The 15,203-nt window shown below is 48.0% G+C and overlaps 1 protein-coding gene across 1 annotated transcript in view; it reads left to right on the top strand.

Annotated features, from left to right (window-relative positions):
• The first annotated feature begins 11,853 nt into the window (after positions 1 to 11,853).
• ARFGAP3 (ARF GTPase activating protein 3) overlaps positions 11,854 to 15,203 on the top strand; it is a 51,040-nt gene continuing 47,690 nt past the window's right edge. Inside the window, exon 1 of the mRNA XM_068970566.1 lies at positions 11,854 to 11,947. Within this exon, the coding sequence (XP_068826667.1) occupies positions 11,879 to 11,947 (69 nt within the window). The 5' untranslated portion in view covers positions 11,854 to 11,878. The remainder of the gene's footprint in view (positions 11,948 to 15,203) is intronic.

Below are 15,203 nucleotides of genomic sequence, written 5' to 3'. Positions count from 1 at the left end.
CATGGGGGGTGGTATTTCATCTCTCCAAGCCCCCCTGGTCATGCTCAGAGGGCAAATGATCTCGACCTAGTGAGCCAGGCAGCTGCCCCCTGTGCCCCTTACCAGCTCTTTCCCCAGACGCCTGCAGGTCTGTGCCCCTCTCAGGGGATTTCCCTCAGCTGGGCCGGCCGGGACCCCTGGGCTGACTTGTCTCTGGAGGGAGTGAGCAGAAGGCATGGGGGGCGGGGCACAGCACCTTAATGGACAGACCTGGGGCTGCCTTGCGGGGGAGACTGAGGGGAACAAGCTGCTGAGGTCTGACGCCCATACCCCACCAGGCAGGGCCACTGCCAAGCACAGGGCCAGAGGATCCAGGCTGACTCCGCACTCCTGGGGGACAGGCAGCTTCTCAGCCTGCTTTCGCAACCAGCCTTGGGCTAAACACAAATCAGCTACACGCCAGGCCCTGTGCTGAGCACCCCTCCCTGCAAAGGACCATAGAAACCTCCTCACGACGATGAGCCCCATTTTATAGACCAGAGAGCTTGAGTGGCTTTCATCACACCACACAGCAAGTCAGGGGCAGACGTGGGGTCCAAACTCCAGTGCCCGGCTCCAAAGGGCGCTTGTTCTCAAACATCCAGAGGGCTTGTTACAGCCTAGCTTGCCGGGCCACATTCCAGAGTTTCTGAGGCCCAGAGTCTGCATATCTAACAAGTCCCCAGGGGATGCTGACCTGGGGCCACACTCTGAGCAAGACAGCTGCCCTAAGTACCCGTATCCGTGTGTTCCAGTGACTTGTTCATACAACCAGCAGATGCTCCTAAGCCAGCTCTAGGCCACGGGAGCTGGGCCCTGGGGACCTAGAGATCAATCAGCCACAGTCCGGGCCAAGGAGGCAGGGACAGTATGGACAAAGGGAGCCAGGGAGGGGACTTCCCTGGTGTTCCAGCGGTTAAGGATCTGCCTTGCAATGCAGCGGACGTCAGTTTGACCCCTGGTTGGGGAACTAAGGGCTTCCCGGGTGGCTCAGCTGGTAAAGACTCTGCCTGCAATGTGAGAGACCTGGGTTCGATCCTGGATTGGGAAGATCCCCTGAAGAAGGGAAAGGCTACCCACTTCAGTATCCTGGCCTGGAGAATTCCAGGGACTGTATAATCCATGGGATTGCAAAGTCGGACACGACTGAGCAATTTTCACTTTCACTTTGCGGAATTAAGATCCCATATACAACGGGGCCACTAAGCACATGTACCACAACTGCTGAGCCCAAGAACCACAACTGGAAGATCCGTGCGCCCCAATGGAAGATCCCCATGATGCAACTAAGACCCAACGCAGCCAAATAAACAAATAAGGAATCTTTTTTTTATGTTAAAAATTGTTCTAAAAAAGAGAGCAATCCCAGGGAGCAAGGGACACCAGGCCAGCGTGACCGCCCATCCCTGGCAAGGGGCAGGGAGGGCTCGGTGGCAGCCGGGTAGTAGAGAGAGAAGTGCCCCCCAGGGTTGATGGGCACCTTGCGTCCGCAGGCAACTCCCTTCATATCTCTGACCCTCAGTTTCCTTGTCTGGAAAGTGGGGAAATGGTTCCCATCTTTTCTTTTTCATCATCAGCTGGGGTCAACAGTGTGAAAGGGCTTGTTAAAACACACAGATATAAGGCTCCACTTTATGAAAGTGGTCTCACCCCCAAATACATCCCAACTCAAGCGGATAATAACCAAAGTATACAGACCCCTGATGGAGATGCCAGATCCTCCCCAACCAGACGCTGGGCACGAATGCTTCCTCCAAGCCATATATTCATTCATATATGAAACTGTATATAAGAAGGCTGGACTTCCCACCCCAAAATCTGATAAAATATTTTTTTCTTCTCTGAAACTTAAAGTCTTACAAAGGTGAAAAGTTGAAGCCAGTGGTCAAGAGCATGGACTGTGAGGTCATATTCCCTGCACTCAAACTTGACTCTGATTGTGGGACCTTAATTAGTTATGTTACCTTGAACAAAATACTTAATTTCTCTGAGCCTTGGTTTGCTCGCCAATAAATGACAATAGTATTCTGGGGTTTTTTGGTTATTTAAAAGGGTAATAGTAAACATTTGTATTTCACTCTATGCCAGAACTTGTTCTAAACTTTTTGACATCTATTAACATTTAACACAGCAACACTCTGAACTACGTAAATATTGTTATTCCTGTTTTCATAGGTGAGGAACCTGAAGTACAGAGAGGTTGGCTAACTCGCCCAAGGTGCAACAGCTACCAAGGCTCAGACGTGGGTGGTGCAGTGCCGTCTCTTCCCACTAGGTGGCGCTGTTGGACTACGAGAGCGCCGGCCTCGGCCGGTGAAGGCGTGCCTGCCCCCAGGGTCGCTCATCTGCAGTTACCTAGCAGGATGCGAGTCATCCCGAATCAGAGCCACCGGACCTGAGAGGACCCCCTGTGTACTCTGGACACCACGTTGTCACTGCTGGCGTCAAGTTCATTGGTTCAGGGATGGCGCCTTACCTTCTCTCTAGCCCCAGTGCTTGCGGAACTAAAAACCGAAAAGAAATCAATCTTGAACCATCCAATAAAACCCAGAGTAAGCTGTTTTAGACTTCTTTGAATCCTCTGTGGGAAAGGCTAAGAAATGAATGAAGGAAGGAACAGATGAACTGCATAAATAACATCATTCTCTGGAGATTTCCCAGGTGATAGCTCAGTTGGTAAAGAATCAGCCTGCAATGCGGGAGACCTGGGTTCGAACCCTGGGTTGAGAAGATCCGCTGGAGAATGGATAGGCTACCCACTCCACTATTCTGGCCTGGAGCCAAGAGTTGGACACGAATGAGTGACTTTTAAGATTCCGCATTCCCAATGCAGGGAGCCTACATTCAAGCCCTGGTCAGGGAACCAGATCCCACGTGCCGCAACTAAGACCCAGCACAGTCAAACACATAAATAAATACTTTTAAAATTAGAGTAATAATAATAACATCACTATCTGAAGAAAGGATAACTAACACCCTGGCTTGGTGAGCAGGCTACAGCTGTGACACGCAGTGCGGCAACTGAAGGCCACAGAAACCCGAGTGCCTGGCCCAGAGGCCTGAGAACAGACAGCCCCCAGCTCGTGGCATTGGATCAACAAGGGGCAGCTGACTGCAAGCGAACCATGTGCAGCTTATCAGCCACTTGCCCGTCAAGATAGCCAGGCTGCTTCTGCCCCTCTACAATGTTTAAAATAACAATGTTGTCGTTGTAAAAGGAGGAAAGGTTCAGATGAAACTTTGGAAACTAAGCAAAAGCATCCAGAGAAACATTCAAGTCCTAACATGCAGAGGCAATACTGCTGATGTTCTGGACTTTTTTCTGGGTTTTTTCTGTACGTGCACACATGCACCTGTTTCATTGCCCTTACCCTTAATGTGTGTGTGCTTTACAGAAGTGGGGTCATACTCTAAATGTGGTTTGGTACCCTGCTTCAACCTTTCAATATTTGATCATGAACTTTCCTCATGTCCCTAAATATACTTCCACTAAAAGCTTGTTTGGGGATCTTCCCAATGGCTCAGCAGGTGAAGAATCCACTTGCAATGCAGGAGACCCAGGAGACGTGGGTTCAGTCCCTGGGTCGGGAAGATCCCCTGGAGGAGGAAGTGGCAACCCTCTCCAGTATTCTTGCCTGGAGAATCCCATGGACAGAGCAGCCTGGTGGGCTACGGTCCGTGGGTCACAGAGTCAGACAGAACTGAGCGACTAACACAAGCGTGCTTCATGGCTGCGTGAGAGTTCTGTGTTGTCCTTCAGTCGCTCAGTCGAGTCTGACTCTCGGTGACCCCGTGGACTGCAGCACGCCAGGTTTCTCTGTCCTTCACCATCTCCCGGAGCTTTCTCAAACTCATGGCCGTCGAGTCAGTGGTGCCATCCAGCCATCTCGTCCTCTGTCATCCCCTCTCCTGCCTTCAGTCTTTCCCAGCATCAGGATAGTTTCCAATGAATCAGCTATTCGCTTCAGGTGGCCAAAGTATTGGAGTTTCAGCTTCAGCATCAGTCCTGCCAATGAATATTCAGGGTTGACTTCCTTTAGGATTTAGGATTGACTGGTTTGATCTCCCTGAAGTCCAAAGGACTCTCAAGAGTCTTCTCTCAGCACCACAGTTCAAAAGCCTCAATTTTTCGGCTCTCAGCCTTCTTTATTTCATGTATTATAAGTCCCATATCGCTGAGCACTTCTTTCCCTTTTTTTCCCCATTTTTTAAGGTATAATTTACATACAGTAAAATGCACCCTGTCTAGTGTATAATTTGACAAATTCATCTAGTCATGTAACCATCACCAATCAAGATGTAGAACTGTCCCCTCACCCCTCAGATTTCTCCCCGCTCCACTGTAATCAACCCCTCCTTGTATTTCCAGCCCCTGGAAACCACTGATGTTTTATTTACATAGTTTTGACTTTTCCAGAATCTCATATGAATAGAATCATACAACATATAGCCTTTTGAGATTGTCTTATCTTTCATTTCACATAATTCATCTGAAATCCATCTACATAGTTACATGGATCAATACTTTATTTCTACTTATTGTGAGTAGTTTTCATTGAGTGAAGAATGTACCATGGTTTGTCAGTCCAACTGAAGGATATTTGGCTATTTCTCTAGTCTCTGATGATTACAAATAAATGTGTTATAAATGTTCACGTATAGGTTTGCAAGCATAGGTTTTTGTGTTAACATAAATTTTCATTTCACTTTTCAATTATTTTTTTATAATTTTGTAATGTTATAAATATTATAGTAATGAGGCTGTATATTGTCACCATGCTTATTTAACTTATATGCAGAATACATCATGTGAAATGCTGGGCTGGATTAAGCACATCTCAGATGTGCAGATGACACCAACCCTTATGGCAGAAAGTGAAGAGGAACTGAAGAGCCTCTTGATGAAAGTGAAAGAGGAAAGTGGAAAAGATGGCTTAAAACTCAACACTCAGAAAACTAAGATCATGGCATCTGGTTCCATCACTTCATGGCAAATAGATGGAGAAGCAATGGAAACAGTGTCAGACTTTATTTTCTTGGGCTCCAAAATCACTGCAGATGGTGATTGCAGCCATGAAATTAAAAGATGCTTACTCCTTGGAAGGAAAGTTATGACCAACCCAGACAGCATATTCAAAAGCAGAGACATTACTTTGCCAACAAAGGTCCATCTAGTCAAAGCCATGGTTTTTCCAGTGGTCATGTATGGATGTGAGAGTTGGACTATAAAGAGAGCTGAGCACTGAAGAACTGATGCTTTTAAACTGTGGTGTTGGAGAAGACTCTTGAGAGTCCCTTGGATAGCAAAGAGATCCAACCAGTCCATCCTAAAGGAGTTCAGTCCTGAATATTCATTGGAAGGACTGATGTTGAAGCTGAAACTCCAATATTTTGGCCACCTGATGTGAAGAACTGACTCATTGGAAAAGACCCTGATGCTGGGAAAGACTGAAGGCAGGAGGAAAAGGGGAGGGCAGAGGAAAAGGGGAGGGCAGAGGATGAGATGGTTGGATGGCATCACTGACTCAATGGACATGAATTTGAGTAAGCTTCAGGAGTTGGTGATTGACAGGGAAGCCTGGCGTGCTACAGTCCATGGGGGTCACAAAGAGTCAGACACGACTGAGTGACTGAACTGATTGAGGATTTCAAATCGTCTAACCCATTAAAGGAGGTAATGGCATCAGCTTAAATTTCTATTTAAAAAATAATAATCAATCAAGGGGAATCCCCTGGCAATCTATTCGATAGGACTCTGTGCTTCTACTGAAGAGAGCACAGTTTCCATCCCTGGTGTGGGAACTAAGATCCTGTAAGCTGTGCAGTGTGGCCAAAAAAACCCCAAAAGGACACTTCTGTGAATTTCCAAAAGTGTGAAATCGAGAAGGACCCTACAGGGTCCTCCTGGGTACAAAAGCCCCTCCGTTCCTGAGTTCCAAAGACCAGACTCAAGCATCTGCTCATTAAGGAGATGAGGGAAAGCAGAAACACAGGAGAAAGAGTCAAAAAACTAACCCATCAATAAAGCAGAGACTAGTTCCTCCTCACAACAATTATCATAACAATCTGACGCATAGCTTTGAGTTGTTCTGCAGAAACTAAGACCCCGCCCCTCTCCCCACCCCAGCTGGAGGATGTTGATGACATGCTGACCCCAGACTGGTTGGAGGGAGAAGGTTCCTGAAACCTCACCCTGTTAACTTAGCACCAACCAATCAGAAGGAAGCCCATGAGCTGAAACCCTCAGCTGAATATTATCTTTAAAACATATTCCCTGTTGCTCTACGTACGACACAGGGAGCTAAACCCAGTGCTCTGTGACAACCTAGAGGGGTGGGATGGGGCGGTGGGTGGGAAGGAGGTTCAAGAGGGAGGGAAACATTTGTATACCTATGACTGATTCATGTCGATGTATGGCAGAAACTAACACAATATTGTAAAGCAATGACCCCCCCAATTAAAAATAAATGAGTTTATTAATTAAAAAAAAATCATTCCCTGAAAGCCATTGAAGAGTCTAGGTCTTTGAGCATGAGCTGCCCATTCTCCTTGCTTGGTGCCTGCAATAAAGGCTGTGCTTTCCTTCACCACAATCCAGTGTCAGTTTGCCCTGGCAGGCAAGCAGACTAGAGTCTCTTCAATAACAAGTGCACTGCCTGAGCATATAGAGGTTGGTGGAAATCAGATAAGGCTGCTCATGATTCCGTGAAGTCATTTTCAAAAGTATCTGACTTGTACAGAAATGGCATGTCTAAGAGTTAGTGTTCGCTTTGTAAAGAAAAAATACACTGCCTGCCATTCCAGTTCTACAAGGTTCAAGCCAGTACCCACTGTAGTCACCCACTGACAGTGCACTGGGGGGAATTCAGAATGGAGACAAGCAGAAAGCATTTGCTTTGGATACTGGCCCCTAGATAGTTAAGATACACAACTCGGGAAAGATTTCAGAGACTGCAGATTCTCGTGTCTTCCCATAAAAAGAAAAGTGCTAAAATCATCAATTTGAGATGTCTGTTATTTGTGATTTGCAATGATCTTTGGATGTTCAATGACCACTTTTTCTGGAAAAAAAAAAAAAATCATATATATCCAGGCTCCTCCCTTACCTCTTTGAAACAGTACCTCAAGGCAATGTGAGAGGTCGTCTCCTGGGCTACCGTCCTCAGTAAGGCACTGAACAAACACCACTCACAGCTCTTATGTTGTGCCTTTGTAAGTCAGCAATTTGTTCTCAGCACAAACTAAAGTCCACTGAGGCAATGATAAGGTCTATGCTTCTTCTCACTTTGTGATCCATCCTATGACTGTCTAAGCTTGTCTAGTTTTTCCTAGAGGGGCACTGGGCTTTCAGCAAGGTCCTGTTCAACTGAATAAACTAAATATTGGGTTGGCCAAAAAGCCTGCATGCACACTCATTCATGCCTGACTCTGCAACCCCAGGGACTGAACCCGCATCTTTTGTGTCTCCTGCATTGAGCAGGCAGATTCTTTACCAACTGTGCCACTTGGGAAGATGAAGTTGAAGTGTAAGTCATTCAGCCATGTCCAGCTCTTTGTGAGCCCATGGACTGTAGCCTGCCAGTCTCCTCTGTCCATGGGATTCTCCAGGCAAGAACACTAGAGTGCATAGCCATTCCCTTCTCCAGAGGATCTTCCTGACCCAGGAATCAAACCTGTATCTCTTGTGTCTCCTGCACTGAGCAGGCAGATTCTTTACCAACTACACCACCTGGAAAGCCCCTGGCCTAAAAGATCATTGGGGTTTTTCTGTAAGATGTTACCTGGCTACAGGTAATGTGGCTGTTATATTCAGTTCAGTTCAGTCGCTCAGTCGTGTCCAAATCTTTGCGACCCCATGAGTCGCAGCACGCCAGGCCTCCTTGTCCATCACCAACTCCCAGAGTTCACTCAGACTCACATCCATCAAGTCAGTGATGCCATCCAGCCATCTCATCCTCTGTCCCCTTCTCCTCCTGCCCCCAATCCCTCCCAGCATCAGAGTCTTTTCCAATGAGTCAACTCTTCGCATGAGGTGGCCAAAGTACTGGAGTTTCAGCTTTAGCATCATTCCCTCCAAAGAAATCCCAGGGCTGACCTCCTTCAGAATGGACTGGTTGGATCTCCTTGCAGTCCAAGGGACTCTCAAGAGTCTTCTCCAACACCACAGTTCAAAAGCATCAATTCTTCGGTGCTCAGCTTTCTTCACAGTCCAACTCTCACATCCATACATGACCACTGGAAAAACCACAGCCTTGACTAGACGGACCTTTGTTGGCAAAGTAATGTCTCTGCTTTTCAATATGCTGTTTAGGTTGGTCATAACTTTTCTTCCAAGGAGTAAGGGTCTTAATTTCATGGCTGCAGTCACCTGTGAGTGAACCAGATGTGAACATCTAGTATACCATGGCATACCAGGCTCTCTTCATAAGAGGCAGAGAGCAAGGACAGTACCTAGAAGGCAGTGTGGGCCTGTCTATTGCCTGGGCCCTTCTATCTTTCTCAGATCTGAAGCAATGAATTTCTGCCTAGACTCCTTTGAGAGCAGGAGGACTTCCTATCCGCTTCAGGATCTGGGATTACTGAATTTGGCTTCTACCCCTGGCAGCCATGGCTCTTTGCCTATAGCCCAAGGGAAACTGAATTTGATGCTTTTGCTCTCTGGGAGAGAAGGAAGTGGGTGGGCTTCTACATCCATGCACCGAGAGTTGGGTGCTTGCCCAACAAGGGGTATTTTTCCGTCTCTCTTGTCTCCATATTTCTTGGGAAGAAAGACTTCTGATGGAGGTTTTATAGAAAAGACCTTGTGGATGAAGACAGTAAGCTCTCTGTTTCTGAGGCCCCTAGCTATTCTAAGGAGAAGGCAATGGCAGCCCACTCCAGTACTCTTGCCTGGAAAATCCCATGGATAGGAGAGCCTGGTAGGCTGCAGTCCATGGGGTCGCAAAGAGTCAGACACGACTGAGAGGCTTCACTTTCACTTTTCACTTTCATGGATTGGAGAAGGAAATGGCAACCCACTCCAGTGTTCTTGCCTGGAGAATCCCAGGGATGGGGGAGCCTGGTGGGCTGCCGTCTATGGGGTCGCACAGAGTTGGACACGACTGAAGCGACTTAGCAGCAGCAGCAGCAGCAGCTATTCTAAACTGACATGCTAGTCCACGCTTGGCCCCAAAGAATTCATTAAAATTTTAACTGATTTCCTTTTGCCCGCTTGTATGCCAGCCACCTCTTTCCCCTGTTCTTCGCCAAAGGTGACAGAGTTCTGTGTTCCACCTGTCTTGGGGAGGTGCGTCTCTCTTTGGGATTCTGTTTACTTGGTTGCTTTGCAACCCCAGTTCTCTGATGGGCTCAAGTTATAATTTTAAACGTTATCCAGCCATTTCTCATTATTATGCTGAATCACAATCTTCTCAGCTTTCTACATTCTAAGCCTTTTCCACCCATCCTTACTGAATATATTCTATGTGTCAGGCTTTGTTTTAGGTGCTGGGGATAGAAAGATAGACACAATACATCTGATCTCAAAAACTTATATTCAGTTGAGAGGAGTATGACATATTATGGCATTAGGTGTAATAAGTTCTATGAAAAACAGTTAAGCAGATGAGAAAAAAACACTGATGGTTTTTTTTTTTCCCTTAGTCCTTTTATGCCTCAGTTAGTGTAGATACTATCTATATTTCATTGTACATTTTTTTCTTCTCAGAGTAGACAATACCCTGAATCTGATACATAACTTGATAAGAAGTTATTCTCATCAGAAAGGGTATTCTCTGTCGGGTCAAACCAGTACCTAAGGACACAAAGTACAGGAGCTATAGCAATGTTGTTGTTGTTTAATCATTAAGTTGTGTCTGACCCTTTGTGACCCCACAGACTGTAGCCCACCAGGTTCCTCGGTACATGGGATTCTCCAGGTAAGAATCCTGGAGTGGGTTGCCATTTTCTCCTCCAGGAGATCTTCCCGACCCAGGATCAAACTTGTCTCCTGCATTGACAGGCAGATTCTTTACCACTGAGCCACCAGGGAAATAATACTTTGATTCAATACAAGGAAGAACTTTCAGTCAGAGCTGAAACTTACTGCAAAAGTAACTTACTGTTCTGGAAGGTGATATATTTCCCTTCCTTGGAATACTTTCAGCCCTGCAAGCTTCCAACTTCCCTAAGGGTATCTAACCAGACCGGCTGAGAGAACACACCTCACGGCGCCTCAAAAGCAGAAAGACAACTGCCCAAGCCTTTCCCTGGGTTCACTGGGAAGGTGCTTTCCTGCACTGCCCAGCACTGATTCCCCAGCCCTCACCCCATGGTTGGAGCAGCCCAGCTTCACAGAAGTGATCTGATCAAGATCGCAAAGCTGGGAGGGAGCTGGCTGAACTGGGCCTGGACTCCAAAACCTGTTATCCTTGTCCTGACCCAGGAGCAACACTTACCTAGTGGCTCCAACCCACTAAGCCAAAGAGGTGCCCTTCTCCAAGCGTTTAAACCCTCCAGGTAGTAATGTCAGCCAAAGGGTAGGGAAGAGCCAGCTTCTCTTCTTGGCTGCTTTCATCACATAAGACCAGTAAGCGTCTTTTGCCTCAGAATTGTTATCTCTCACTGATTTACCCTGACACGGAATAATGAACTGGTTCAAAATCAGGAAGGGAGTACAGCAAGGCTGGATATTGTCACTCTGCTTATTCATCTTATATCCAGAGTTCAGTTCAGTTGCTCAGTCGTGTCCAACTTTTTGGGACACCATGTACTACACAGCACACCAGGCTTCCCTGTCCATCACCAACTCCTGGAGCTTGCTCAAACTCATGTCCATCGAGTTGGTGATGCCATCCCACCATCTCAGCCTCTGTCCTCCCCTTCTCCTCCTGCCTTCAGTCTTTCCCGGCATTAGGGTCTTTTCCAGTGAGTCAGTTCTTCACATCAGGTGGCCAAAGTACTGGAGTTTCAGCTTCAGCATCAGTCCTTCCAATGAATACTCAGGATTGATTTCCTTTAAGAGGGACTAGTTTGATCTCCTTGTAGTACAAGGGACTCTCAAAAGTCTTCTCCAACACCACAGTTCAAAAGCATCAATTCTTTGGCACTCAGCTTTCTTTACATTCCAACTCTCACATCCATGCATGACTATACATACATGGCTGGAAAATATATATTTATATATATATATATAAATAATATATAATATATATATTTATATATATAAATATATCCAGCCATATATATTTATTTATTTTGCCCCAAGATAAAGCTGAGGCCTGGGTGGGAAGCGTCCTGTGGAGAAACTGGTACTGATACTTTAAGAAAACCAGTCAGTTTCGCCCCAGGACGCTTCCCACCCAGGCCTCAGCTTTAGCCTGGGGCAAAATAAATATATTAAAAGGCGACTAGAGAAAATCCTGCCCTCGGGCAATGAGAAACGGAAGACAGGCCCTCGCCCTGCAAGTTTTCTCTTTTGCCACTTGGAGTGGCAGGTTCTGCCGCCCGACTGTGGCCGAGGAAGGACTGCGTCATCCGAGGCAGTGGTGCCTCGGACAGCCGTGAGCGCGCGCATAAACCTGACCCAGGTCCACCTGCGACAAGCACCGCCCAGAGCAAAACCCAGGGAAGGGCCTAGGGGCGCCCGAGCTTCTCTACGCATGCGCATGCCGCGCTGGGGCGGGATTTGAGCGAGCAACGCGAGGAGCGCGTGCGCTGCGGCGGTGGGCGGGGCCAGGGCGGGGCCGTCGAGAGGCGGGGGTCTGATCTTCCCCGGCAGCCCCGCCCCTCGATCGGCGTCTACCCCCGGGAGGCTGCAACCGCTGCAGCTCTGCCCTTTCCCGGTTGGCGGGGCCAGCTGCGCCCCGGTTCTTGGGTGATCATGGGGGACCCCAGCAAGCAAGACATCCTGACCATCTTCAAGCGCCTCCGCTCGGTGCCCACCAACAAGGTAACGGCCGCCAGGAGTGTTCAGGCTCGCCTGGCATCCCTGCGGGATCCCGCGGACGGCCCCTACGGCGCCAGTGGCCGCGGCCGCGGGGAGGAGGAGCCGGCCCGGCCTGTGTGACACGTCGCACTGTGCGGCCGCAAAGGCTGGGCCTGGCCTGGGTCCGGTCGGTGCGCTGCCCTCCCCGCTTCAGCAAGGGAGGGGCGGGGGAGGGGGCGCACGCCAATGTCCAAGGCTGGGTAGACACCTGGGAAGTCCTGGGGGCGGGAGGCGGGAGCATCTGGGGGTCCCAGGGGCGTACGGGGCCTGGGAGCTTACGGGGAGGCAGAGGGGGCTTTGAGGGGGCAGCAGAGTGGACACTTGTGTTCCTGAGAGAACTAGGGGCGACCTGAGAGAGGAATGGAGGGGAGGGGGGCGTACATGGGGCTCCCGCGATTGGGGGCGGACCCCGCAGGGCACCTGTGACCCAGCCAGGAAGTATGCACCGGGTCAGAAACTCCAGCTGGTAGCGCTGGGCAAGCTGAACATGCCCCCTCCCCACCTTCGAGCTCACCTCTGAGTCTCCCCAGAGGCGCCAGTTGGAGGCTGGTTGGTGCCCTGTGTCCTTTGGTGGGAGCCTCAATCTCCGTGTCTCATGAAGCTGCTAAGTAGTTGCTGCTAAGTGACTTGGAGCTCTCTTGCTAAGAAAGCCCCGCAGAGACTCTTTCCCTTCTTTCCCTTTGGGTCTCCTTGGAGATAGGAGTTTTCCTTTTTTTCTTCATCTCATGGGCTGTTTCCCACCCCTATGACTCTTAGCACTTTTTGCGACTGGCTACAGATGGGATGACGCATCAGGCTAAATGATACCCACGGTGAGGATCACAGGTTGGCGTGGAACCTGGCCAGTGCAAAGGCCGGTCATGTCAGCATGGACTCTCCCCTCTTCTCCGTGACTGTTCTACCTGGCCCCCACTGCCACCTCCAAAGTGAACAGCTGTTAACCAGCATGGTCATGAGCCTCGACAGGATGGCACAGAAAGTCCCAGAGTTTTACAACATGTAGATGTCTTTCAGTCCAGGTGGAGGGGAGCCAGTATTTTTATAGCCTTAGAGAAATACGAAAGGAAGCCATTTATTGGAGGTGATATCTGACGAATGTTAGAGAGACCAGAGGAGAAAGGCTCCAGGAATTCTCCAGTGCCGATTTCTTTGCTGTTTTCTTGATTTTCAAATTTCCGTGAATCTGTTTATAAAGAGTGGTTGCTGTAAGCTAGACAAGATAAGGGTCTAGCAGCGTAGAAACCATGTATTTCTGTCTGGTTTATCTCAGAAACACAACATATGTTCTCATTGACTGAACTCATCAACAGGAAGGTGCCCCTTTTAAATAAGAAGTCAGTGTTTTTATACCAAGAATGCTTTTGAAGGACATGTGTGGGCTTGCCTATAAATTGTTGTCCAGACCCTGTGACTTCCTGTCACTTTGGGCAGATTACTTGACCACTTTGTGCCTTTTTTCCCTCATCTGAAAATGGGGCGTGAGCCGAGTCTAATTTAGAGTTATTGTGAGGATTAAATGAGAAAATCCAAGAAAAACACCTAGAGTAGTACCTGGATATACTGGCCATTGATACATATCAGCTATTTTTGTTATTATTATTTTAATTATGAACAACACACCTGTAAAAAAAAGTGTATATTCTGTAGTAGGGCTAATAAAAGCATTGAGCAAAAATAGTTTGTGGTAGTGTTCCACGGTGTGGTACTACATTCCTTGACTAAGACTTTTTATTTATTAGACTGTTAGTAATAAACCATTGGGCTTCCCTTGTGGCTCAGCTGGTAAAGAATGTGCCTGCTATGTGGGAGACCTGGGTTCAATCCCTGGGTTGGGAAGATCCCCTGGAGGAGGGCATGGCAACCCACTCTAGTGTTCTTGCCTGGAGAAGCCCATGGACAGAGGAGCCGGGCGGGCTAAGGTCCATCAGGTTGCACAGAGTTGAGCACAACTGGAGCGACTTAGCATGCACACACGCACAATAAACCTTTACCTAAGCCAAGATGAAAACTAGTTATAATGATGTGGAAGAATTAATCAGCATTTTTAAAACGAGAAGGTTAAAAAGAGCTCTAAGACACATGACACAGGAAAGGTACTTAAAAACACTTTGGTTTATTTTTAGACTGCGGCATCCTACTGCTCCCTCTCTGTGTATGGTGAATATTTACTCTGGATCAAAGGTTTACCTCAAAGGGTCAGTTTTCTAGTTTGTGAAATCCTTCCCATCTCAGCTGTTCCTTGATGTTACATTGATGGTTTGAGTTATTCATTCAACAAATACCGGTTAAGCACCTGCAGTGTGCCGGGCACTGCAAAGCACTGAGGATGCGCCGGTGGGAAGGGGACAGGTTGCCGCCTTTTTGGAGCTAGTGGTCCTGTGTCTAGAGGACAGCTCAAGGGCTGCCTGGTCTGGAGAGAGGCAGCGCAGTGAAGGGGTGAAGGGTGTGCTCGAGGGCAGACGGCCTGTCTGGGCTCTCATCCCTCTGACACTACTTCCTAGCTGTGACGCTTCACTTCGTACTTCCTAAGTCTTCTCTAACATGGGGATGAAGAGTGGCTTTATAATCTTTGCAGGTAACTTGAAACATGCAAAGTGAACACTGAGGGCTCTTGTTGGAAAAGTATTAAGAATTTCAAGATGGCACAGCAGAGCACTAACCACTCATGGGCCCTTCTGCGTGCCATGAGGGCCCCGTGTGAGTGAATGCATGGACCACACACACGCCTAGAAGCTGGCCCTGATGGGGATAAGAAAAGTGCCTTCTTATATGGTTGTTAGAAAGATTCTGTTGACCAGCAACAATGCCTGGCATGGAACATATTAGCTGTGATTTCTATAGTAATTATTATTTTCACACAAGACAAAACAAACTGCTAGTGTAAAATTATTTTTATTACCATAAGAGCTGATATTTTGCTTAGAAAACCATATCTCCACTTTGGTTTGTCATTGTTGTTCAGTTGCTAAGTCGTGTCCAGCTCTTTGTGACCCATGGGTTGCAGCACGCCAGGCTTCCCTGTCCTCCACCATCTCCCAGAGTTTGCTCAAATTCATGTCCACTGAGTCAGTAGTGCCATTCAGCTGTCTCATCCTGTCGTCCCCTTCTCCTCCTGCCTTCAATCTTTCCCAGAATCAGGGTCTTTTCCAGTGAGTTGGCTCTTTGCATCAGGTGGCCAAAGTATTGGAGCTTCAGCTTTAGCATCGAGTCCTTCCAATGA

Source organism: Capricornis sumatraensis, chromosome 4, assembly GCF_032405125.1.
Source record: "Capricornis sumatraensis isolate serow.1 chromosome 4, serow.2, whole genome shotgun sequence".
Lineage (NCBI taxonomy): Eukaryota > Metazoa > Chordata > Mammalia > Artiodactyla > Bovidae > Capricornis > Capricornis sumatraensis.
Note: the sequence above shows the minus strand (reverse complement) of the source record. Positions and strands in the feature narration are given on the sequence as shown.